The 27,191-nt window shown below is 53.4% G+C and overlaps 1 protein-coding gene across 1 annotated transcript in view; it reads right to left on the bottom strand.

The window, feature by feature from the left end:
• Positions 1 to 27,191, bottom strand: part of Mad1l1 (mitotic arrest deficient 1 like 1) — a 322,122-nt gene that overhangs the window by 112,771 nt on the left and 182,160 nt on the right. The window contains exons 12-13 of the mRNA XM_059249350.1: positions 19,533 to 19,673; positions 9,232 to 9,288 (exon numbers count right to left, since the gene is read on the bottom strand). Of these exons, the coding sequence (XP_059105333.1) occupies positions 9,232 to 9,288; positions 19,533 to 19,673 (198 nt within the window). The remainder of the gene's footprint in view (positions 1 to 9,231; positions 9,289 to 19,532; positions 19,674 to 27,191) is intronic.

Here is a 27,191-nt window from a genome sequence, read left to right as displayed (position 1 = left end):
GTCACGTGGAATCCACAATCCGGAAGCAGAGAGAACGGATGCTGGGGCTCAGCTCGCTTTCTCCTTTTTACTCAGTCCAGGACCCCAGCCCATGGCATAGTGCTGCCCCCATTTGGGTGGTCTTCCTACTTGAGTTAAACCAATCTAGAAACTCCCCCAGAGAGATGTAGACACAGGTTTGTCTCCTGGGTGATTCTACATCCTGTGAAGTTGATGGTCCAGATTTAACCACACTGCAGGGGTGGAGGCACAAAGTGGGAAGGCTCACATCAGCCTAGGAGCAAGGGCACCAAAGACAACAACTTAGGCAGTAGCGTGAGGAAGGACTGACTCACAGGCTGAACTCAACCGAGTCCCGCATAGAACACAAACTGGCGTGACCAGCTGGCCATCAATCAGGAGGCCATGACTATCAAGTGGAGAGAGAAGCGTCTCTGCAGGGGACAAGATTAAGACAAGTGGACATGCACGTACACTCAGGAGTGAGGCTGGAGCCCTAACTCATGCCATATTTAAAACAAACAGTCCAAGTGGATCAGAACTGAAAGGTGAGACCCAGGCTGCTAGAAGGAACATTTACAGGCAGGAAAAGATGGATGAAGGACAGAATCTTCCCAGCTTTGGATCCAGCAACAGTTTCTAAGCTATGGCAACAGATACCAAGGGCCTCATCACAACATCAATCTCCGTACGCCAAAGGACATGGAAGTGAGAAGAGTCTACAGGATGAGCTACGGCACTGCTGAGGTGGAGCTCAGATAGTGGTCAAGTGTGCAGAAAGCACAGCTTGAAGGTGGGGTGAAGGGTCCAGGGATGCGGCTCAGTTGGTAGCGTGCTTGCCAATTGAGAACAAAAGCAGAGGACAAATACGGGCCACTTCTGTCATTCCTGGTATTGGAACTCCATCTTTCTGACTAGTCTGGCTGGAGGTGACTCACTGTAGTGGCTCTCACAGAAGCGACCGATTCTGTTCAGAGAGGTGAACTCTCATGTGTGATGGAGATGAACATCCCTGGGAATTGCAGGAGGCTGTCTGCTACAGACAGCAGCAAAGAGGAGGGTGGCTGAGATGACCCCTCCTCCCCGTGTGAGGAGCCCCAACACTTCAAGACAGAGCTCTCTGGCAGCTCAGGAAGGCACAAACCCAACCTACAGCCAAACCAGGAATGCTCTTCCAAGAAAGCTGCCCACACTGGGCACAGACACCCACTGACTCTGTGCATCCCAGCCCCGAGCCCTGCCCTGTATCTCTATCTATAGACTCCACCAGCTTTCTTCTCTGCACTGAAGCATCATTGAGATTCAATTCTAAGGATGCTTATGGCTGCCTCCCCAGCAAGGCACAACTCTCAACAGAGACCACGTGTTGTGGTTTGAGTGGTTCGTGGTTTGATCCTGGGAGCCATACTTAATTCTACTAAATAATAACCAGAGCAGGAGCTCGGCACCCTGCCCTTCAGGCCAGCAGTTCTAATTAATGAAGCTGCTGCTGGGCACCAGTGTGAGCATGCTCATCCCTATACCTATGCCTATGAAGTCTCATCATTCAATGCTCGATACATAGCAGTCTCCATCCGGGCCACATACACAGATGGTGGTGATGGTGGTGATGGTGCCGGGTCCAGGGCTCTGGAGGGCTCTCAGGTTGCTACCAGCTCTCCAAAGCCCACTCTAGGCAGATGTCTCAGGTCTCCAAAAGGTAACTCTGAGACGACAATGGAAATTCTGGATGGAGTCCACTGTTTAGCTCAGCTCTAGGCCCACGGGGACCCAGGGAAGTGTTTGAACTGTTGCTCCTTGGTAAAGGAAGAGAGGGGTCTTAAGCTGAACTCTCCCTGTACTTCCACTTCAGCCTGGAGAGAGACATGGGTCCCTGAGGCTGCACTAGCCACCAGGCTGTTGAATGCAATGGGCCACCTAAGTGGGAAGCATCTAGAGAGGCCAGCTTGTAGTCTCTACCCAGGACAGCCAGCTCATCACTCCAAATCCAGGGAAGAGAATTCTGGCAGCCCCACAGGTGTGCAGCCCAGGGAGTAAGCTGCTGCAGAGCAAGCTGGCTGAATGCCATGAGGGGTAGATAGGTCAGCAGCTGGAAGGCAAGCGGCAGGGTGTGCGCTGAGCCCATGCAGCTTCGCTCTAGGAGCCCCACAGGCCAGGCTTGGGCAAGTCCAGCATCTCAGGTGCAAAGGCTGAAGGCCGAGGTCTAGAGGCAATGTGCATAGCTTCTGCCGACCGGACACACTGAGGAGTGTCAACCCACTTTAGTAGGGCTTCTGTTCCTTTTAGTGGGCAGGTGCATGGTGCACTCTCAGCAGGTACAGAGGGACTAGGGGAAGACATCCAGGTAGAAAATGGGGCAGTGAACACTGAGTTGGCCATACAAAACAGCAGGGTGTCTGTCCTCCAAGTCCGTGGAATGAAACATTCCCTCAGGGTGGTAGCATGAGGAGGGAGTGACTGGATCCTCAATGGGGCCAGCTCCTTCATAGAGCTTTCTCAAGCTTCCAGTGTGCAAAGCTGGGTTGGCAACCAGGAAACAACTTCCCTAGACACCTAATTGACCAATGAACTCTCAGTTTCTAGATCTGAAACCAAAAGCTTCTGCTGCATTAAGCTGCCTGGTGCTGCATGCTTTTGTATTAGCACCAAGATCAGCCCAAACATACTGCCATGGAGCCTTCCTGAAGATCAGCCCAAACGCACTGCCACGGAGCCTTCCTGTTCCCTCAGAACAAGCCCAGGGAAGCAAGTACTCAAGGACATGCTTGCATAATGTGGCACCTGCCTCAGCCTGCATGCTATGCCTACTAACAGAGGAATATACTCAGAACGGGCAAAGGTAGAAGCTTCACCCAGTGCGAGCAGAGAGCCCCTCCACCACCTCTGGAGGACCACAAGAGGGTTCAACTGTGGAGTCACAGACACAGATCTTCTCATGTTGTGTCCCTGGCCACAAGATCCTGTTCCAACAATGGCAGACACCAGTGTGGCAGCAAGTGAACTGGCCATCCAGACTGCAGAACCAGTGCCCAGTCTCCATGGTAGGTTTCCTACACACCATGTTCCTCCAGAATGTGGTGCCCAGTGACAGAACAGGACAGGCATTGAAACAGGATGAACATGTCAGTCTCAGGAGCAGGAAGGGCTGGTGGGAAGTGGCTGGCTAGGGCCACAATGGCAGGCTGTGAGCAGACCAGACATGTGGGGAGAGCACACAAGACAGCGGTCCCCAGTCCTCATTTCTGTGACATCCACCTGGCTCAGAATACCACCCTGAACAGGCCTGGCCCTGACAGGCTGTCACACGGCCCTCGACTCTAATGAGCAGCCAAAGCTCTAAGAGGACATGCAGACAATGGGGACATACACCACACACAGTCCTCAGAATTCAGGTCCTTCTCCACGTGGAACCACAGGACCTATATCCCTGGGATCTTCTTTTTAAAAAAAGATTTAGGGCCGGAGAGATGGCTCAGTGGTTAAGAGTGCTGGCTGCTCTCGCAGAGGACCAGGGTTCAGTTCCCAGCACCCATGTAGTGACTCACAACTACCTGTTCCAGAGGATTTCAACTCTCTTTAAGCTAGCTGTGGCACATGTCTTCAATGCCAGCACTCGGGAAGCTGAGGCAGGTGGATCTCTTTGAATTCCAGGCCAGTCTGGTCTACAGAGTGAATTCTAGGACAGCAAGCAGCCAAAGCTGCATAGAGAGACCCTATCTCAAAAAACAAACAAGAAGATTTAGTTATTTTTGTTTTATGTGTGAGTATTTTGCCTACATGTATGCATGTGTGCCATATGTATGTCCAGTGCCTGTGGAGACCAGAAGAGGGCACTGTTTCCCTGGGAACTGGAGTTATAGATGGTTGTGAGCCACCTCGTGGGTGCTAGGAACTGAACCTGGGTCCTCTGTAAGACAACTAGTGCTCTTAACCACTGAGCCACCTCTCCAATTCTCCCCGCACAGCCCCCCAACACACACGTACCCATACCCATGGAGTCTCCTCTTTCAAGTAGCCCAGGCTGGCCTTGAGCTTATGATAGAGCTGAGGATGACACTGAACTTCTAATCTTCCTGCTTCCACCTCCAGATTCCCAGGATTGTGCGCATGTCCAACGCATACTATGCAGTGCCAGGGATGGAACCCAGGGCCGGCTTAGGCGAGCACTTTACCAACTGAGTGCCAGCCCCCTGCTGTCAGCTCATCACACCAAGCATCTGCTTGTGGAGAGAACTCACCTGTGACATGCTCCTGTCTGGCTGCCACAGAGAGGGACATTATATACAGAAGTTACTCTCGGAGGCGGTACAAAGAAGAGCGAGCGGTCGGTGGAAGCTCCAAACCAATTCTACCACAGCCTCTTTGGGGGCAGAGGCCCCCCTGATCCACAAGCTCCACTGGGAGTAAGACACAGAGGGCAAGGAGGAACCATTAGGGGAAAACGGTAATCAGGAGAAATGACTGCTTAATTACACTGGATGGGGTTGGGGGGAGATGCCTGTTAAGACAGAAGATAAATCCACATTTCTAGCTCCCTGAAGTCTATAAAATATTGGAGGCTTTTTATGGTTGTAATCAAAAACCTCATTTCTCTAGCCACTGCTGGCCGGATCTAATTAGGGTGAGGTATTCTAACGATGCAAGCCTGGCCCGGGACGTTGCTCCTTCTGGTATTAATTGCATTTAAAGAGGAAGCATGAACCACACTCATGCTCACTAATTAGTGTGAGGTTACTAATTAATAACACAAAGTCAAGTTGCCTTTGTCCTGCCATTAGCGATTAGCTCAATATGGCACGGCTCCCCTTCTACGACTTGCGAACAAGCCTGGAGTCACATTCCAGCAGCCAGAGGGCTGGAAGCTGCAGGGATCAGGCGAGTACTGGGCCGTGTCCCTGATAATGCCAGACATCTGTGTGGTTCCTCTACACGCAGGTCAGAGGAGCCTCCTTCCCAGGGCCAGGTAGTACCCGCTCAGATGGCCCTTCTCCACAGCATCTCAGCCTCAGGAACACGGAGGGCTCGGAGGCAGGCGGGGCGGCCCATTGCCCTCCCAGCCTCACTGCCAGCTCCGGGGTGCACTTGCTCCTTGGTCTCTGGTTCTTCTCCATGAAGAAAAGAGCCACTAATGCCCAAGGAGTTGGCAAGCAGAAGGCACCTCGCAGGCAATTCACTTGTAACTCAGGAAAGAAGTGGGTCGGGACAACCAGAGGAGGGTGGACCTGGGGCCCATGCCCAGCTGACCGGGGGGGGGAGGGGGGAGGTGGCCACCACAGGCTGAAGGTAAACAGGATGATAGGTGGGCCTTGAGGCTGGCCTCACCACAGTTCCCCGGGAAACCCTGCTAGGCGCCTCTCTCCTACAGGCCCAAGGACGCTGAATGCCATCAACGGCATTTCTTGAAGCCACTCCTAACACAGGGGACGCTGGGAAGGCAAGTTTAAGCCTAGAAGAGGAGACCGTTGTGCGGGGTGTGCCTCTCATCTGAGCACTCAGGAGGCTGAGGCAGGAGAATCACAAGTTTGGGGCCAGTGGCCTGGGCTACAGAGTGAGACCCACACTCAAAACACCAAAAACAGGGCTGAGATGATGGTCCCATCATGAAACACTTGCCTCACAGTCAATGAAGACCCTAATTCTGACCCCCATGACCCCCATAAAAAAAAAAAAAGCCAGGAGTGGTGGCTAATGCTCATAATCCCAGTGATGGTGAGATGGGAGGTGGAGAGTCAGATCTCTGAAGGCTCAGGGACCAGCTAGCCTAGGCTGGACCAACACTCCAGGCCAACGAGAGACACCAGAGGTTATCATCCGATCTCCATGTGCATGCACACTCATGTACATTCCTATGTGCACACGTGTACTCAAACATGTACTTATGTACACGAAGAGACAAAATAAGTAATAAATAAACAATAAAATGGAAGAAAGAAGTGTAGTTGGCAGCAGTGAATGCAGTTGTGAGAGCTGGAAGAGAAGGTGGTGAAGGCTTCCCGAGGGGCAGAGAATGACCCCGCATGGGCTCACTGCTACACAGGACTACTTGAAATAACCCCAACTCAACAAGACTCCCACTGTATGGGAACTCCTGTGATATACTGTCCCACAGAACGGTGCTCCTGATGTGCACGTCTGCTGCGTGCATGTGCATGTCTGCTGCTCTGAGGAAGCCTCCCCTCACCAAGCTCAGTGTGGCCAGAAGACAGAAGGGGCATCTGGAGCCAGCTAAGCCTCAGGGGTCAAAGACAGTCGGACATGAACACGGATCTGCCGGGCCCCAGGTCACTGCTCCTCCTCAAGCCCTTGCCTGAGGCCAGGGCAGGGCTCCTCGGCTGGCAAAGCCGCCCCTGAACCCTGCAGCACCTGAGGGAAGGATGGAGGCTGTGAGACAAACACGTGTGACCAGCTGTGCCACAGGTCCCCAAGCACTGTCACTTCTTATTTTCCTCTTAAATGGGAAGGAGAGGAGAAGTGAAATAAACAACATGAAATGACCTAAGATTAGGCAATCAGAGGCAGAGATCAAAAACTAGGCTAAGCAGACAGCTCCAGCTCCAACTCTAAACAAACACGAAGAAAACTTGCCCCAGGGGCCAGCATCCTGTTCAGCAGCATCAGAGAGATGGGCATCTTAGAGCCTGTGGCACCTGGCCCTCTCTCAAGGGTCAAAGACAGCCATGTTTTTTACCACAAGCCTGCATTGACCATTGTCTCAGTTAGAGTTACTATCGCTGTGATGAACCATGACCAATGGCAACTCAGGAGGAGAAGGTTTATTTCACTCACAGTTCCATATCACACTTCATCATCAGAAGCAGTGAAGGCAGACACTCAAGCGGGGCAGGAACCTGGAGGCAGCAGCTGATGCAGAGGCCACGGAAGGTACTGTTTATAGGCTTGCTCCCCATTGTTTGCCCAGCCTGCTTTCTTACAGAATCCAGGACCAGCACCCCAAGGATGGCACCACCCACAATGGGCTGGGCCCTCCCCGGCCCTCCCCCACTGATCACTAATTAAGAAAATGCCAGGGCAGGAGAGATGGCTCAGCAGTTAAGAGCACTGACTGCTCTTCCAGAGGTCCTGAGTTCAATCCCAACAACCACATTGTGGCTCACAACCATCTGTAATGAGATCTGGCACCCTCTTCTGCCCTGCAGATATACATGCAGACAGACTACTGTATACATAATAAATAAATAAATCTTTTTTTAAAAAAAAGAAAGAAAAGAAAGAAAAAGAAAATGCCTACAGCCAGATCTTATGCTCCCTCCTCTCTAATGACTCTAGCTTGTGTCAGGCTGACATAAAACTAACCAGAACAACCACTGAACCCTACAATCAGTAGGGCTGAGACTGCAGAGATAGGCCAGGGAGAAAAGCACTCGTTAATATAAGCCAGATGACCTGCGTTTGATCTCTGGCAACCAAATAAAGCTGGAAGTGGTAGCCAGTGTCTATAATCCTAGTCCTCCTATGGAGAGATGGGGTAGAGACAGCGTGCATAGGACAGCTAGTGGGCATACGGTGGTAATGAAACACGGTCTCAAACGAGGTGGAAGGCAAGGGCCTACAGCCTCTGACTGCATTCCAAGGTGCATACTATATGCATCCTTCTCTCTCACACACAATGCACATACAGACATTAAAAAGACAAATGAGGCAGGGGTAGAAGGCCAAACGTGCTGAGACCAGAGCAAGACAGAGACCCCGGGATGCTAAGTCAATCTCCATGGGGGTCCAGACCCTAGAGATCGACAGGTCCTAGGAGTTTCAATACAGGACACAAGATGAGAGGACCAGCCAGATTTCAGCACTACGCCACTTAGTGTACTCCATAGCTCCGCACCAGATGCGGAAGTCTGTGAGACGGACTTCCAGGAAGTACCTAGTACTAAGGACCCAAGAACAGCTTCTGCATCCTGCCCCTAAAATGGACACAGGGCTCAGAGTTCTTCCAAAGTGACACAGGAAGTACAGGGCAGAGCCAGGCAGCTATGCTTCTGTGCAAAGTGGACCCTGGGTGACAGCAAGCTGCTTAGCCACGGAACCCTGGGCCTGGCATGTGCTTAGCACAACTCATTTCTAATTCTTCTTGGCCTCGTGTACATTATGAAAACAAGGCCCCGGGGTACATTCCAATTCAGGTCAACACCGAGGAAGCCACGCATGTTGATGCACAGAACATCAGGGTCTCCCCGGGCTGTGCAGACTGATGCTCAGCTCACAACTCCACACCCCCACACGTGGCTTCCCCAACGGCAGCAGCAAACAGGCTGCCACTAAAAGAGGCTGGGGCACTTGGACCACAGGGATGAAGCCCAAGAGGCCACGTGTAGAGACAAGCGATCTACCACACTAGCCAACCCACAACCACTGCCTGGGCAGAACGAGGTCATACCACCCCTGACAATATCCTAAAGTTAAAGAAACCCACCACACCCACTGATAGACACCGTGCTCCACAGTCCCTCCTCCACACTCTCTGACGGACACAACACTCCACAATCTATAGGATCACCCCCACCCCCACCTTGACCCCCACACTCTAGGCCAGAGGCCTGCCTGGCCTGCCACCTCTGACCAGCCCCAGGCCCCTTCCCCTCCCCCATGCTGTCTTAACTGCCAGCTACCAGCTGACTGGCACTCTGCTGCTTAGCCTCTGCTTGGTCAGTCTGACCTCCATGCAAATGACAACACTGTGTCCGCAGCACCCACACGTGAGTGGGCAGTGGGCACAACCAGGATTGCACAACCCTCCCTGATTCTGTATTCCACCACTGGTCTCTCTCACCCCCAGATCAGAATCTCAACCCTGACCCAGAACCCTCAGAGTCCCCACAAGCCAGCTCTGCTTGTGAATTCTAGCCCACACTCTTGAGTCCCACAGGCAAACCCCGCCTGTGTTATCTAACCCTATGTTGCTTAGACTGACCTAGCTGGGCCCAGCCCTTAGCCTTAGCCTCCCAAATGGCTCCCATGACTCCAGCTGGGTCACACCTTGGTATCACATGGGGATGGGCTTCAAGACTCAGTTTCCACCTCCGATCCTTCCACTCTGCAGTTTCTAATATCCAAGCACCATGGCCACAGAGGAGGATGTGCCTGGAGGCCAAGTCCTGCCCAGCAAAGACAGGAATTCCCTTGTGTGCAGATCCAGGACTCCAGGGAGCCTTTACCATACAGGCTGCCCTTCGCCACAAAGCACCAAGTGACCCCCACCTCAGTACTCACTGTGTCGGCTCTCTGCTTCTGAACCCCAAGCTCCTCCAGGGCCTGAGACAGCTGAGCCTGCAAGATAAGACCAAGAGGGTCAGGGCTGAGGAGAGATGCCTGCCAGCCTAGGGGTGAAGGGCTCCCCTCAGCCTCCACTCCATATTGGTCTGTCAGGGCCACATTGCCACCCTAGTCAGGCCTTGGGTGGTGTGACGTTCTAAGCCCACAGCAATCCATGCTGTGCAGCCATACGTGGAGGAGGGCCTGAGAAGGAGGTCAGCCAGCTGCCTCTTGTAGTCTCCCACTCTGGAAGCACTAACTGAGGTGGGGGCTCCCCAGCACAGTCACAGACTGGGAAGGGGCAGGGGCACCCGGCCTGGTGTCCCCAGAGAAAGAAGGCATGCTGCACTTGAGCAGCAACAGCAGAGTCTCCTGACCAAGAGTCCCTGAGCTCCACCCCAGGGCTCCCTCCACATGCAGAGAAGGACTGCCTCCCTGAGGCGTCCCGACCTCGGCTTCCACAAGCTGGTGAATGGAGCAGGGTGTTGAAGGCTGCCCTGCTGGAGGTCACAGCAGAACAAGCAGACTCAATTCCAGCACAAGGCTGCAAGAGCCCAAGGGTCGGAGAGCACAGACCTTGGCTCCAGGGTGCCACAGGCTCCGTTCTCTTGAACTCATAATGCTGCCACCCACTAGATCAGCACACATGCCTCACTGACTAAACATCAGTTCTCATAAGCCCTGCTAGAGCCTTCCATGGCAGGCAATAAGTGGCGTGGCCAAGATGCTTGTAAAAACACCTCCCGACCACAGGTAGCTGCTGTGAGCCATCTATAAATGTACACCTCCAGTGAGCCAACCATTTACACAGCAAGGATGTGACCACCCTCCTGCGCTGGAAGGGCACTGCCCAGCCCAGAGCAACAGAACTTCCCATTGTCAGCTCTGCAACAGGCAAGGGAATTCCTTCCTATGCTCTGTCTGCTGGGAGGCTGGCCCTCTTCCTCTGGGGATTGCCACAGGCTGAGGACTCTGCAGACACCAGGGTAACTCTGTGCTTATGGATATCCTCCGGGCATACCATGTCCTTCCCAGAAGAGCTTTCCTTAAGAAAATGGGTCCAGAAGCCAACCACCATGTACAATTCAATGAGTGGTCAGTCAGTGAACAAGGCAGGATCTGAACCCAGGTCTAACCTGTGACTCTCAAAACTGGAAGAACTGCGAGGCCTACATGTCCATCACCAGGGCACACAATTTTTTCCCTCTGCTCCAAAACACACTGCCCTCGCTGCTCTATGAGTAAGGGGCTGGGGGACAGGGACTGGCATCCCCTGCACCTGACTGGCCTCAAGGACACACACTGATCTGCTACAAAGCACTGAGGAAAAAAATAAACAGTGTGACAGCGGAGCAGGCAAAGAGGCAAACAGACATCTCCCAAAAAGGAAACGCACACAGGCGGCAAACACACAGAAAGGTAATTAACATGGTTAGCAATTAGCCAAATGCAAATCAGGACCAACAGCGAAACACCACTCCGCGAAGACAGGGCTGGCAGAACCCAGGAAGTGCTGGGGCGCTGAAGGGAAAGGGATGGGAGCCGAGCGAGTCGCCGTGACGGTGACAGTCGCAGTGGAACTGAAGCCACTCAGATGATCTGGTTTCTCCTCAGCGTGTCATGTCTGCATAACCTCCCCAGGTGTGTGCTCAAGGGACTGAGGAACACACGCCTGGGCTGAGGAGACAGCTCAGTGGAGAAAGTGCTGCCACATAACTGAGAATCTGAGTTCAGATCCCAAATGCCCCTGTAAAAGCAAACACAGCAGCATGCATCTGTAATGCAGTGTTCCGACGGTAAGATGGAAGACAGAGACACACGGGAGAGTCTCTGGAAGCTCTCAGGCCAGCCTGCCTGGTATTCACTGTGTGAACAAGAGCCCATGCCTCAAAAAGGTGGAGGGTAAAGACCAGTGCCTGAGGCTGTCCACTGACAGCACACATGTGCGCTCTCTCTCTCTCTCTCTCTCTCTCTCTCTCTCTCTCTCTCTCTCTCTCTCTCTCTCTCTCTCAGATGCTAAGTAACAACCTGCCTTCTATGACCACCTCATCTGTAGAGAGAAGAGGCGCTGGTGGTCACTGCAGCTCCACCAGCAACCCCATCCCACACCCAGAAAGTTCCCCAGAAGACTACAAGAAAACACTCACTCCAGACAGCCATGCTTGGTGGGAAGCCTTCAGAGCACATGGTCTGGGAGAACAACAGAGTAAGCAATAGCGCTGTTGCAGGAGACAGTCAATCATCACATCCACATCCAGACAGCAGGTCCTTTCTGAGGTCCTAGGCCATGTTCATCAGAGACCACCCTAGTGCCAAATAGCCGGCCGGCCGTGATCATCATGAATGTTCTCAGAAGGGAGAGAAGGGTAGAGTCCTATCTGCAGCCTGAGTGCAGAGCCTCTGGTAAACACTGCCTCTGCCACAAAAGGGAGACAGTAAAGGGGATGGCCCGGGCCTTGCCAGCAGATCCAATGTAGAGCTGAGGACAGAGGATGGGTGAAGTGCCCAGCAGGGGGGATGGGCAGCTGCAGGCTCATGTTGCTGGTGTCTAGATTAAGAAAGCATCTCCTTGCGGTGGCATCGCAATAAGTGTCTTGCCCTTTGCAGTGACATCAGGGCCCGTTCGCTCTTGTTTTCTCCTGAGACTTCCAAAGGACAGTCAGCCTTTATACAGGACAACAGCAGCAAGGTACCTCAGTCCACCAGCTGTTCCTCATCTGCCCACAGCTGGCCCACACAACTGGGCCAGTGGCTAATGCAGGCAGTTTGCCTATCAATCCTCTGCTCACATGGCACCAGCTACCAATCCTGCCCAAGACAGTACTGCCACGAAGCGGGCAAAGCCTGGATCTGAGGCTATGCACTGTGAAGGCAAGCTGACAGACTGGTCCAGAGGTGGTCCCAGTTTGGACAGGGCAACAGCAGTCCCTGGTCAGACTCTAGAGAGGCAGACAACAGCACTGGGACGGCACAGCTGTGGTTGGTCTCGGGTGTGGCCAAGGTGGCAGGTGGGTAGCACTCATTTCTTACCCCTGTACAAGTGCTGACAGCGCTGGCCATGGTCCCCAGCCAGGCCCTGGGGACCGCATGTGTTCAGACACAAGCCCTGGACATGCGCCACATGTGACATTCCATCCTGCACAGAAGCCTCGGCAGGGCTATTTTTATCCTGAAGTGAGAAGTGGCGGCCTGATGATCTAGCACCCCTGCAGGCACACAGACAGCTTGAGGGGATACAGGAAAACCTGTGGTGGGTACAGGCTGGGACAGGCCAGCCCAAGCCCTGAAGGGGGCTGGTGTTACCTTCTGCAACACCATGGCCTGGCCTGGCTGGGAGGACCCTGAGAGGAGGACAGTATGCCTACCTGGACCTAAGCAGGCAGGGTCCACCCAAGGACAGAGTTAACACTGAAGCAGCCAAGACTCAAGGGCTAGGCTTTCCCTTGGGATGTGAGTGTAGACACGGATGCAGGAGCCTCTCTACACGGATGGCAGGCAGAACACCTTCTGCTTCCAGGGGCTGCAGAGCAACCAGGTCCTGAGTAGACAGTCAGCACGCGCTGGCATTCAAAGAAGCAGACTGTGGTACGGACTATGGGGGTGGGAGCCCCGAGGGAGTGAAGGAGACAAACAGCCCCAGCCTACGCCACCACACTCTATTCAGGGTTAGTGACTCCACAGAGACCCACTCCCTAGCAATCCTAGGCACTAAACTAGAAATAGGAGATTCCCAGACTCCAGCCTATACCCACTGGATCCGACGTCAACAGAGGGTCCTGGCCAACACGTGTTCCCACAAACCCTGCAGGGGTGTGATGGAGCTCAGATCTGGGAACTGCAGCGGTGGGCAATCAATCTTCTGGCATGCGGCTGGGATCCCAATGGCCGCCTATCATCTATGTGACCTCCACAAAGGCTGATCTTAACATCTCATCTCAGCTCTTAGTATTTGTCCTCCATCTCTGCAATGGGCCCAGTGAGCTGGAACTTGAGCTCAGTGGTGGGGTGATTCCTCGGCACAGGTAAGGCCCAGGTTCTCCCTTCAGCCTTCTGCATCCACTTGTTGGAACTCTTTGGAGCTTCTCCCCCATGCTTCGCCCACAGCGCAGGCCTCTCACCGGAAAGCAGCATGCCAGTGCATTTGTGAGGAAGTCTCCATGTAGCTAGCAGCGCCGTAATCTGTTTTAATTAAATACACTGGAAACACAACTCAGGTGACGCGTGGCATCCAAGTGCCACACACTTGTATTTATGGCTCCGTCGACAGAGGACTCGTGACATCTGCTTCCAACCTCTGCAGCAGCTTATTAAATGGAATAAATAAAATCCGGGCAAAATGGTAGCAGCCCCGCCAGAGACAGGCTACTGGGAGTCTCCTAGCTCCACATTTCTAGTTTGTTTTGCTGAAATGATTTTGCTAGAATCAAAGCATGCCTTGTGCTGGAACTGCTGAGGACATTAACCCAGGCCAGGACTGTGCTGAGAGGAGGATGCAGTGGCTGCCTGCCTACCCATGGCCAGCCCTGAGGCTGTCACATCTGCCCTCTCATGAACACAACTGACAGTGAACACCCCCCCCCACACACACACATACACACACACACACATACAAACACACACACACACACATACAAACACACACACACACACACACACACACACACACACACACACACACACACACACACACCGGCCAGGCACAGACGGCTACACCCAGTGCACAGGAATCCACAGAACGGCCTGTTGATGCCAGAGAAGACAGGAGCTGGAGGTGAGGAAGGGTGAAGGAAAGGGGACAGAGAAAAGCCATCAGGTAGCAAAAGAGAGAACCAGTGGGTAAAGTGCCTGCCTGCCTGCTTCACAAGCATGAAAACCTGAGTTCGGATCCCTAGAATCCCCAGCACCCATGGAGAATGCCAAGTTTGGCAATGTGAACCTGAAATCACAGTGTGAGGAGATGAGGACAGAAAGATCCCGTGGGCTCACTGGCCAGCCAGTCTAGCCAAATCTGAGCTCCAGGTGATGGTGAGAGGAAAGCCCCAATATTGACCTGACCTCCAGACGCATGAGTACCGACATGTGCACCCAAGCATGCACATGGGAACACATGCACACACAGCTGACAGATACACAGAAGGAAGACTAAGGACGGAAGCAGAAAGAACTAGCTGAAGGGGTGGAGAGGCAGAGAGAGGGGTGGCAGCACCACATACACAAGACCGCCTTGAGTCAACCATCATATGGTTAGTGGAGTCTTCCTGCTTCCCTGCAGCCCTCCCTCTTGTCCATGAAAGTGAGGGCAAGAGCAGGCCTGTCCCTCAACGGTGGATGTGAAGTCAGATCCCACACTAGGGGGTTCCCGTGCATGCACCTCTCCACCTTCTGACAACTCAGGACTGAACACCACAGGCAATGTGACGGCTCGCTCTCCACTGCACATCTTCCTGGAAGAAACTACTTACATCCGAGACATGAGCCATGCTCGCACAGCGGCAAGGCACTAAGGGACCTTTAAGGAAGGAGTTCCACTAAGTTATGTAACTTTTTACTGTGTCAATACAAGCAGCTCAGCTAATAAACTCCTGACAAGACTTTTAAAGCTCTCCAGGCATGAGCCATTTTCCAGCTTCTGTTATATGAATTTGACTGTCCAATGGAAAGCTACCCTCCATAGCTGCAGCTCTACCACCTGCAGCCAGACTAGTGACCCACCCCTTGGCCTGGGAATACAGGGTTGGATCAAGGCTGGGCTGCCCTACAGTGAGCTGAGCACACCTGTCCAAAGATTATTCACCCCCCCCCCGCCCCATCTCAGCCATTCTCCAGGCATTCAGCACGCAGGAGGTGCTAAGCCTGCATGCTATTGATGTAGCTCTCAGACCCTGGCAGTGAGCGAGGTCTCTAGAATACACCCAACAGGGGTGTCAACGTGCTCATGAGATGGGGAGAACAAGAGGCAGGAAGGGTTGGTTTGGACCACCCTCCACCTCAGGCTCCAGTTTCTCCAAATGCAAAAAAAGATACCCTGTCCCCAGGAGTCTGGAGAGATTCTGAATAAGAATGTGCACGCTGCAGGATGTGCCTATAAGCCAAGGCACTCAGAAGTAGCAGGTGATGCATGCTACCTTGATTAACAGAGTGGCCTGAGATGGTCAGGGTGTGCCTGCTGGACTCTCCAGGTGTGATGTCACCAAGCTGTGGCTCCATGGCTGTCCTGGCCCAAAAATGCTCTCCTCAAAAGGGGCAGGGCTGGAGGTGACAAGAGGCCTAGGCCATGGATCTGCTGACTGGGCCAGGTGTTGGCAATGGCCAGGGTGTGGCTGGAAACACCAAGCTCCATGGCTGCTGTGGGAACAGCTTCCGGGCTGACTTGGGTCACGGGGGCTTTTCCACCAGTCATGCTCACAAGTCACCCTCAATTCCCAGAACTTCTGATTCTCACCAGGTCCCCAGGAGCCCACACCAGCCTCTCCAGAGGCAGCTCCCCACTCCTCTGGGTCTATATGCCTAGACAAGGCCATTTGCCCATCTCCCTTCTCACTAATGGGGACTCTTGGAGCACCCAACTGTACCCAGGACTCCGTGGGGCAGAGAGCAGGAGGAGAAGTGGTTGGGGAAGGAGTACCCTCCTAAGGTCAGGCTCCACAGCAGAGCTGAGAAGCAGAAAGCCAAGGCCGCCCTCGTCCTTCCAGCTCCGTCCACAGCAGACCGCCCAGCTGTGGGACTCACACCTGCCTGGTCCTTGCCTCTGGTCAAGCCTTACTCAGGATGTGCCCAGTTCCCTATCATCCCCTCCTCCTGGCCATCCTTTCCTGCACCTGCCTAGCCCCTCCAGGACAGTGTGGCTAGGCCCAGAAAGCAATGGGCCTGTCTGCTGCCCCCTGGTGGAAGCAGACGGTGCAACGCTCCCACTCCAGTGGATTCAGACCTCTAGGCAGGCTTCCCCCTCTAGACTATGCTAAATCCAGATACTATTCCACCCCAAAGGGGTTGAGATGGCCAAGCCTTGTGCTCCTCCGGGGTCCACTGTGTGAGAAGGAGACCTCTAGGGGAGATGGGAAAGCCTGTGACTGATTGGGTACAACTGTCTCCTGGTGACTTGTGTGAGGATGAGGCACAAGTCTGAACACATGGCCACTGTAGACTGCAACAAACGGTGACACACGACTACAGGAGCCACAGTGTGAGGAGAAACGTCACCTGGGGCTCTGCTCTCAGGACCCTAGCTCACCGCAGTCATGATATCAGCACACATGATAGGGCCAGAGGAGGAAGGTCACGGGGGGCCAGCCTGCTTCAAGAGGCTAGAGTGCCCATGCACAGGAGGGCTAGCTGTGAAAGGGATCCTGAAGGTGTGTGTCAGAGGAATTCCTCAGCCTCCCCCAGCTGACTAACCTCATAAACGCTCACAGTTACGATTACTGAAAAATAGTACGAACACCAGCTGAGCCCCCAAGCTCTATCATCCACTGGCTCTACTACAGCTCTGGGAGACAGAACATGAGGAAGAACTCGCCATCTTTACATCCTTCGGGGAAAGAGGGGGGGTGCCTGACACACCATGAGCAGGGTGATGGCAGGATGGTGATAGGGAGCACTCATCTGCCGGAACTGAACCCCAACAGCACTGATCACGTGACACAGAACACACCACACTATCACGCTCCTAACCACCTATGTGGGATGCATATGGGCAACAGAGAAGGAACCGTTCACTGAGAAAATACTGGGGACACTGCAAGGTGTCAGAGCAGACCTGCAAATATCTCCTTGTTAGTGTTTCTCATGGAGCCTAATGTGCTCTAATAAAACGGCTATTAACACAGTTACATTGATGATGGTACAGCTCGCTGGAGCCCAAGTCAACCTTTCAGATGAGGATGGAGCGCTGGGATGCCGCAGCTCATGGCAGACCCGGTGGGTCGCACTCCTGGCTGCTGCCCACCTGTGAGTCATGGGGACAAATGTGTAGCTGGGGGCTGGGGGTGGGATCAACATAGGGCCCAAGTGAGTCTCCACCCCTCAGAGGGTTCGGTTCATTCTGCCAAGAGTGTCAGCGAGGGCTGCTCCTCCAGGCAAGGACAATGCAAGCCCAATGCACCTAACGAGAATCTCACAGGCAGGAAGAACATGAGGGCAGCCTGGCCCATGACCTCCTCACCACAGCACAGCCTTGCCACCATCCATCCTTAGAGCTAAAGCTCGACAGCTCTCACTCTGTCACTCTCCAACCTTCCCACCGCGAGACCTGGAGCCATCCTCTCAGCTGGAGGGTCAAAAGTGCAACCTTAGTGTTCCAGACAAGTTACAACAATATTGGGAGCTTCTGACTGCTCCCTCACAAGAACCCTCAACTCCACAACTCACCCCTAAAATGCTACTTCACTTCATGGATATCATGGGTTTCATTTATATATATATGTTTGTTTGCTTTTACAGTACTAGGAATTTAATACAGGGACTCATGAGAGTTAGCAGGTGCTCTACCACTGAGCCACACCCCAGCCCCTCACTGGGGGATTCTAGGCAGGTGCTCTACCACTGAGCCCCACCCCAGCCCCTCACTGGGGGATTCTAGGCAGGTGTTCTACCACTGAGCCACACCCCAGCCCCTCACTGGGGGATTCTAGGCAGGTGCTCTACCACTGAGCCACACCTCAGTCCCTCACTGGAGGATTCTAGGCAGGTGCTCTACCACTGAGCCACATCCCAACCCCTCACTGAGAAGTCCAGGCAGGCGCTCTACCACTGAATCACACCCCAGTCCCTCACTGGGGGATTCTAGGCAGGTGCTCTACCACTGAGCCACATCCCAACCCCTCACTGAGAAGTCCAGGCAGGCGCTCTACCACTGAATCACACCCCAGTCCCTAGCTAAGCTATATCCTCCACTTTCTTTTTACTTAAGACAGACATTAAGTTGTCCAGACTGGTCTTAAACTCACTCTATAGCCTAGGCTGGCATGGAACTTACCATCATCCTGCCTCAGTTTCCCAAGTAGCTTGGATTGCAGGCCTTTGCCACCAGGCCAGCTCACAGTTGTCTATTTTAAACATCCCCTTCAGCAAAGGCTCTGCAGCCCTAGGAAGGGGCCCTGCTCAGTGTGGATTCCAGTGCTCTCTGGGAAGTCCGTGTGGTCCTGCCATCACTCTGGCTGTCACTTTGGACACTTCTCCAGAGAGACACTGGAGCACTGGCTGGGTGAGGGCCAAGCCGCCTGCACACAATGACTGGCCCGGAGGCAACTGTGTGTGTGCATCACACCAAGGTCAAGGACCAGCCCAACAGGTGTGAGCATCAACACCGAAAGAGCTGATGGCCACTGCACGTGACAAAGGCCTTGACCCAGGACGCGCTGCAGGTGAACAGTGATGCAGGGCAGACCTAGCTGTGTCTACAGGCACCTGGTGACTTGGGCTCACTCCTGGGCCTTCTGGGTATCCGCTTTCTTGTCGTTAAAATGTGGGCAATTGACAGCCCTGTTTCTAGGGTCACAGCCAGAGTCAAGCTTGGAGACACAAGTGAAAAGTGGGTGCAGAGCAGGCCCAGGCAGCCTCGGGGGGGCACAGCTGTGTGGTGCTCCTGACAAGCAGGATCCGCCTTGTCCTGTATGGTCATTCACCTTCTCCTGAGAACCGAGCACCCTCCACCCCTGTTGGAGGGAGAGCAAGGGCTTCCCCCTGCATCTGGGATGGTTTTCAGGGAAGCCACACCCCAGGGAATGCCAGCATTTAGCAATAGGAGTTCTGCATTGGCACAAGCCAGCCAGAAAAGAGAGGCCCGATGAGGTTCTCACTGGTCCCCAATGCCTAGCAGCCTATGGGGGCCAAAGGGTTACTCTCTTCCTCAAAAGGGAACATTTTCTCTGCCCTCACTAAAGCAGAATGAGACTTCATAGGACTCATGATACTGTGGGAGGTGACAGGGAGAGACAAGAAGTCACAGACTGCTTGGAAGACGCTGCGCCATCCCCTAGACAGGAACACCACAGGAACATGCAGCAAGAGGAAGCAGGCTGCCGTAGGGACCACATGGCTACAGGGCACAGATCGTCCTCAAGGCACCTGGCAACAACTCAGGCTGGCAGAGGCCATGCCTCACCCTGAATCCCCTTGACACCCACCTCTGATGCCTGGGGTTACCTGGAGTCCTCTGACCACCAGGTACCACATGAGAAGTAAAGGAGGGGAGGTATCAAAATAACCCCACGGCTGCACGCCCCCAACACGGTCCCCACTCACCCACGGTGCCCACCTACCTCCATCTCCGAGCTGTGGGCATGCACCTTCTGAACCATGTCCTCGGCCTCCCACATACGCTGTGTCAGCTGGGCTGAGAACTCGGCCTGGGTCAGCTCACTGTCGTAGGATCCCAGGATGGCACGCATGCCGTCTCGCTCCTGAGGACACAGATGGTCAGGTCAGGTGAGACAGTGTGTCAATGGCTTGGGGAAATACCGAGGTGGGAGCCTCAGAGTTCCTACATATGGTATTCAAAAAGCCAGGACTGGCTTGCTTCCATCTGCACACCTCCAAAGAGCCCGCAACCGAGACCCAAGCATGCAGAATTCTAGACTCAGTTTCACTGGTCCAGTGATGAAAGGAGCCAACCCTGCCAACAGTACTCACCCCAACCATGCCAGGGTGGATACCCACTTGATGTGATTTCTGACTAGCGACAATCAGAACAAGAACACAAGCCTGGTGAGTGAGCACCAACCCTATCTGAGCAGACTCTGTCCTAATGCACTAAGTGCCCTGAGACACTGGGGCTCCAGAAATCGCCGTGGTCTCAGTAAGCACTTCACCTCCACAGAGAACTCAGATATATGAGACCACCAGTCTGTCCAGCTGCGCCCAGCACTCCTACCTTCCCGCTCAGAACAGAGTGGGAGTGAGAGCTGGGGGTGTGGCTCATCCTTGGCTGGTCTATACACACTACAGATCCTAAGGTTGACAGCCTGAATCAGAAAGCTAACAGTGGAGAGATGCTGCCAGGACTGGGACCCAGGGTCCCTAGAATGCTGGGGAGACCTGCACAGGGGCTGAAGGAGAACCCCCTCCACCCTGCCAGCAAGGAAGCCCACAGACATGCGACCTACCCTGTCTCAGGGAGCCAAGCTGCTCTGAGGGCCACATATGGGGTACAGCACTGTTGGGGAGCCTGGCCTCCCCAGGCTCTTACTGCGTTCTCTCTTTCCCCATGACACCGGTTCTTAAGTATGGCCCCAAACCGACAGGGCCACTTGGCTTCTCCGGACACAGGTATCATCATAGGTAGAGGAGGCCCAGCCCCCAAACCCCAGGTACAGGTTGGGGACTCCCCCTACCCTGATGTCGCCTTCTAAGAGTTCAACGGACGGAGTACACACGCAGGAGTGACAAGTCCTTCCTCTAGCGCTCCAGGTGTGCCAGTCCAGCTTCACCAACCTCCTGTGCACATTGCCTTGGGGAGGTGATGAGGCTCTGCATCCTGCAGGTCTGGGCAAGCCCACCTCTGGGCTTCTAACTGGAACCTGAGGCATCCCTGCTGATGTGCTTGGTACCTTCTGCTTGAGCTTTGCCCATTCATGCAGCCAGCAATGAGGATGCTTGGGGACAGCACAGCTGAGGAAGAAGTTCTTCCTACTGTAAGCAGCAGCTTCCAACCCCAGCTCTGATCTGCTGCCAGCTCTCTAGTCACCCCAAGTTTCAAATCCTCCATCAGCAAGAAAGTGGTCACAAGGGCAGCCATGTGGATCAATACCACTGTGGACAAAGTGTCCAGTGAGCTGTCCTGCAGACAACTGGTGCTCATGAAAACAATAGGATGTTATTACCATTGGCAAACGCTGTCTCGGTATGATGGGCAGGACCTGGCTCTTACGTGCTCCAGCACACCCCCTTCCCAAACCATACACCTGGAAAAGGTCAGAGTGGCCCAGCATAACCCTGGCCAGCGGCTCCTTCCCATGTGACCTGCACTGTCTCTCCACACCAGGGGAGCTCACATGGACCAGCTTATTCAGGAACAGCACCAGTGGCCACCATGGAGTTTCCCATGAGGCTGAGACCCTGACTGTGTCACCCAGACTCAGCCACCCTCAGCACCAACACTGCCTATCCTTAAGCCCCTAATGCTTAAGGTCATTCTCCCCTTGGCCCATGGGCCTCCAAAGCCTTGTCTGGGCTCTCTTCCCTTCCAGGCTGGGGACACGGTTATCACCTCGGCACAAAATTTGTAATTAGTGAATGCCAAAAAATTCAATAAGTGAGAAATTAAAGTTCCAAATCCAGCTGGAACTGGTCACAGGTCTGGGGGTGATCTGTTTCCGTGGGAAGGTTTATGAAGTGCCATAACTTTATTGAAATCCTATATCTTCCCATTGACTTTTATCGTCTCGAGCTGGTTACCCAAGTTATCATTAGCAGAGTGTCTATGCCACGAGAGGCCGGGCGGGGGATTTCCTTTCATCAACAAACTGTAATTGTCTCTTTTATTGATCGGTAAATCTCCCCGCTGCCACCTTTCGCTGGTTTCTCTCTTCCAGTGTCTCCAGGCTGGCGCAGAAGAAAAATAGAGGTGGAGAAGTTTGCTGTTTGTGTCTTTTCAGGGAACGGCCATCACAGTGCGGGCGCTGTGCGGTACGACTGGGTAACGGCTCTTTAATGAGCAATGCCACTCTCGCACTGGCTCCACTTGAGCAGGCACAGGCGATTCATCGCAGCACAAACCAGCACCTGGGTAGTGCCTACAGAGCCCTAAAGACCTGCTCACCAAGTACCAAACAAAATGGTATTTTCCACTGAGTGCTTCTCCTCAGGTACAGAACAATCCTGTTTGAAAGCAATCAAATTTGCTCACCACGTAATTAATGGCAAGGAGAGAGTGCTAGCAAACAGTCTCACCAAGGAAGTCATCAGCTGAGGATGGAGGCCTCAAAACCACCTGAGACAATCGGAGGGGACAGTGAGCCTTCTGGTTGGTGCCTCTCTGGGTCAGGAGAGGCCAGTGGCCATGCTAGCTGTCACACAGCCCATATGACAAACGAGTAAAATACCTGACGGTACCATGCAGTGGTAGAGAGGCCTGGGAAGATGGCTCCGCAGTGCAAACCTGAGGACCTGAGTTCGGTTCCCAGAATCCCTGTAAGAAGCCAGGTGTGGTGGGACATGCTTGTCATGTTAGCACTGGTGAGGCAGACACAGGAGGACTCCCACGGCCGGCTAATCAGCCAGTCGAGGTCTCTGTGAGACTGTGGGGGCTGGCAAGATAGCTCAGCGGGTCACTGCTAACCTGAGGATCTGAATTTGATTCCTAAGGTCCACATGGTGGAAGGAGGGAGCTGAGTCCTGCAAGTTGTCACCTGACCTACGGCATGTACACACACACACACACACACACACAGGCGGGGTGGCGGGGGAGAACTAAAGCTATGTTACACGACCATGTTCAACTCATTCCTAGCCAGAAGGAGCAACAACAGACCCAAAGAAAGGACTTCTTCCATGCCTAGCGTGGTGAACCCTAAGTTTAGTGGGTTCACTTAGAGAAGCGTGGGTAACGGGGGGCAGCTCTATCACCAAAAAGCTCACTCGAGCATGCTGACGACCCCACAAAGCTACATCCCTAGAGCTCCCTGCACAGCTTGTGGGAAGCTCCATGGAAGAGTCTCCTCTCCCCAGCAAATGCTTCCTGCTTCTGTAGCCCTGGGAAGGGGCTCTTGAGCGAGGTCTCTTGTGAGTCTCATGAGTCCCAGCCCCAGACTCCATCCACACCCCACCTGAGCCAGCTCCCTCCTCCACAGTGAATGTATCAATGCGGAAAGCGCTGCATGAAAAACTAGTAAAGAATTCCAAGGCCAGGGCTTCACAGTGCTTTTCCAGAAGGGAAACGGGGCACAAAAGGGCAGAGTCACTTGTCTCAGGACCCAGGAACTCCAAATCACTGCCTTCTGGAACCTGAGCCTCTTGACAATGTCTTCCCCCCATGACAACACTTAGGATGAGCTCAGACAGCCAGGCCAGGAGGGTCCACACATGATCATCACAGGACAAGCAACAACGAACATGGGGTATAGGAATAGGCACCCCAACTCCTGGGCAGACTCTGGATGCCCGAGAGAGTTCTGTGACTGTCACTGTGTCAGTGGAAGCCCTGTCACTCATCTTCCATCCACCGTGTGTGCTCCCTCACCTGGCATTGGCATGGAGAAGGCCCCACTTAAGCCCACAGAGGTCCTGACAGCACAGCCCACCAGGTCTTGGGGCAGAGGACGCAAGAACAGGCCAGTGGCCAGAGTGCTGAGGGTAACCAGAGCACGCAGGCTGCACTGGGTGCATGCAAGGAAGCATATCCCAGGCAGAGGGCAATGGAGGTAGCTCCCAGGGGGCCTTGCCAGAGAGCAAGACATGAAGAACACACATCAGTTTCTTTCTGTTGCTGTGGTGGAACACCACACCCAAAAGCAGCTCTGGAAGAAAGGATTTGTTTTGGCTGAAGGTTCCAGAGAGAAAGTCCAAACTGGGGTAGGGGTGGGGAGCAGGAAATTGAGTGATCATATCTTTTTTAATTTATTTATTTATTTATTTATTTATTTATTTATTTATTTATTTACTTACTTACTTACTTACTTACTTACTTATCTATTATCAGCTTGATACAGTACAAATTCTTATCCTGCCGGGCAGTGGTGGCGCACACCTTTAATCCCAGCACTTGGGAGGCAGAGCCAGGCGGATCTCTGTGAGTTCGAGGCCAGCCTGGACTACCAAGTGAGTTCCAGGAAAGATGCAAAGCTACACAGAGAAACCCTGTCTCGAAAAAAACCAAAAAAAAAAAAAAAAAAAAAAAAAAAAAAATCTTATCCTAATAGTGAAATGTTTCACTGACGCTTGCCCAGTGATTGAGTAAAACCAACTTATTATAAGCCACAGTCATCCTAGGGTCCCCCCTGCTATGTAGCCTCCCTGGTTCTGTGGGTTGCAGTCTGATTGTTCTTTGCTTTATATCTAGAATCTACTTATGAGTGAGTACATACCATGTCTGTCCTTGTGGGTTTGGGTTACCTCATTCAGGATGATATTTTCTAGTTCCATCCATTTGCCTGCAAATTTCATGCTTGGGCGATCGATAATATCTTAACCACAAACACCAAAAAGAGCACAAACTAGAAGTGGGGCGAAGGTCTACACTCTCAAAGACCACCCCTACTTCCACGCTCCTCAGCAAGGCTCCACCTCCTCAAGTTCCACAGCCTTCCCAAACAGTGCCACCAAGCTGAGACCAAATGTTCAAATACATGAGCTTACGGGGACATTTCTCATTCAGACTACTCACAGCCCACCCTCCAGGGAGAGTTCCTCACCAGCCTCCGGTATACCATGGGGAAGAGGTGTTGACATGGAGTAGAGGACTAGTCTGCAGTCTGTTGTCCCTACAGAGACAGGGAGTGTACACGCCAGGCCAGGACATCAGTTTGCTCTGTGTCCTGGAGAACAAAATCAGCCTGTCTGAGATAATGGACTATACAGTGAAGAGGCAAGGTGCCTGGGTGGTCTTAGAAGTTCAAATACAGCCCTCTGCAGGAAGGAAGCTCTGGACTCAGAGGCCACACCCTCCAGGTGACAGGTCAGTGGCTTGTGGGTGTATGCATCACTGCCACCCTCTACTCTCTCTGGTCAAACAGCCCTGCTTGGAAAGGACGTGAGTGACCCACGAGGCCGGTGTGCACACAGCTCGGAAGCCTATCTCCGTGCAGGAGAGCCTGGTGTTGGTAATACATGGCTCGAGGCGGCCTTGTCACTTCCCACCCTCACTAAAAGGGGACTGGGTAGAGGCACCTGTGTGTTGGCACAGGAGGTTCTTCCTAGACCCAGAGGCCCCTCCACCCTGCAGAGCAGCTGGAAGGAGAACCTATACTCCGTGCAGGCATGTCCCTTCCCCCTCACCCCTTTCTTCTCCCCTCCCCTTCCCTCCCCTCCCCTGCCAGGGCTGACGCACTGGGCCACCCACTCATTGCAGTTCTATCTGAAAAGCCTCAGAGGGCCTCTAGGCAGGGACACTGTCTGTGGGCATCTCCTGCGGTCCTTCCACTGCCCCCAAGGCCTCGCTCCTGTCTGAGCTCCTCCACTCAACTCTTAGTCACTCCACAAGGCCTCCTTACGAAAAAATAAACCATGGCTGTAGAGCTGCCCCGATTCCCTCCCAGCACCAGGAGCTGCTGAAGTCCACCCAACTCTGGGAATCCCAGCCCTGCTCACTCTCCCCATCACTTCTCAGAGCCATCACTGGTCACTCCAAGGTAAGTGAGCAGTGGCTGGAGGCATGGGGGCCTCCACAATATAACCAGTCCCTGGTAGGCCCCTGAAGCCTTATCGCACATTCGGGAGTCTTCAAAATCCTTTCTCTAGAGGACCCAGGCACCTCTCGGCATCTCATTCCAAGGGAATCCCAATAGGTCAGGAGCACAGAAACACGGACAGGAATAGTTCTGTCTCTAGAGTCAACCCTGGCACATGCCTTGCATATCCCCATTAGTGGAAAGAGGTTCCAGAAAGGAAGAAGAACACAGGATACCATGTCACATTGAAGGGGCATGTCCCCAGGAGGGTGAAGGTGCCTGCACAGCTGCACTACCCTCACAACCCACAGGAACTTCCATTCTGATCAGCCAGAGCTGCCCTTCAGTGCTTGGGGTCAGCGGAGGCACGTCTGACCACAGCCCAAGTCCCAAACACAGGTACACAGGGGACAGGAATGCCTAGACCGTGTACAGAACTATCAGGACTGTTTTCTGGGTCATCTCTGTCTGGCTGTTTCCTTCTGGAACACTCTAGAACTGCAAGCATGAGAAAAGCCTGCTTGCAGGGTCCTAGGAAAGGCCCTTCCATGGTGCATCCAGTCTGAAGGACGACATCAGATGATAAGCCTCAACTGTCCAAGCCAACAGAATGCCACCTCCACCCACCTCTGTGAGGGGTGGCTAGCTCCCAACCATGGAACTGGCCTCTCAAATTCCAAGGGCTTCACTGTCCACAGATTCCAGACCAACCATGGCCCACATGAGTAGTAACCATATGAAGTAATCAACCAGTAATGTCCATGGCTGATGGACGTAGTACGGAGTGAAGCTGGCTCCCAAGAGAAACCTCCCTGGGGACCACCTGCAAAGCCATAGCCCACCAAGGTCTGGGACATAGCAGCTCTCAAGCAGGACGGAAGCAGGGATTGCAGTACCAGATCAGCTAGGCAGCCAGATGAGGGCCCTGGATGGAACAGGCCCTGTCCACAGTGACAAACGTCTAACAAGACCCACCGCCACACAGAGGATGACTGGAAAATGCACGCCGCCCTGATGCTGGGTAGATAGGAAAACCCACAAAAGTCTATTACTGAGAGTCTGCGGACCACAAGCCTACATGCAAAACCCAGGAGCTAGAGATAACTAGTCTGAAATCACATACCATGTCAAGCCCAGATGGACATACCAGCAGAAGGCCTGGGTCCTACAGAGAGGACAGAATCAGTCCCCTCATCAAATAACTTCCTGGGGTGAATCAAAGGCTGGCGAGGAGGGTATGGAAGCAGCCATCCTCCCCCACACTTGCTTCATCACTGTGTAAACCGGTGAGTGACACTGAGAATCTTAAATTAGACTTCAGGGGAGAACCTGCACTGAGCCAGGGAGGTTGCTCTGGGGTACGGGATGGTTACTCTTGTTGTCAACATGACTTGATCCGGAATGAACTGAAGGACAAACCGCTGCTAGACTGTAGGGGACTTGCCTGAGGTGATTTTAAGTGGAAATGCCTGCCCTTCCAGCGGCAGCCCAGATAAAAGGAGGTCCCAGAAGAAAGCTTGGATCTCTGCCAGCTTGCCTTTGTGCCTTGCTGGCAAGTTCATCTGCCCTGTGCTGCTGCACTACTTCCCTGATCTC

This window comes from Peromyscus eremicus, chromosome 23, assembly GCF_949786415.1.
Source record: "Peromyscus eremicus chromosome 23, PerEre_H2_v1, whole genome shotgun sequence".
Classification (NCBI taxonomy): Eukaryota; Metazoa; Chordata; class Mammalia; order Rodentia; family Cricetidae; genus Peromyscus; species Peromyscus eremicus.
Note: the sequence above shows the minus strand (reverse complement) of the source record. Positions and strands in the feature narration are given on the sequence as shown.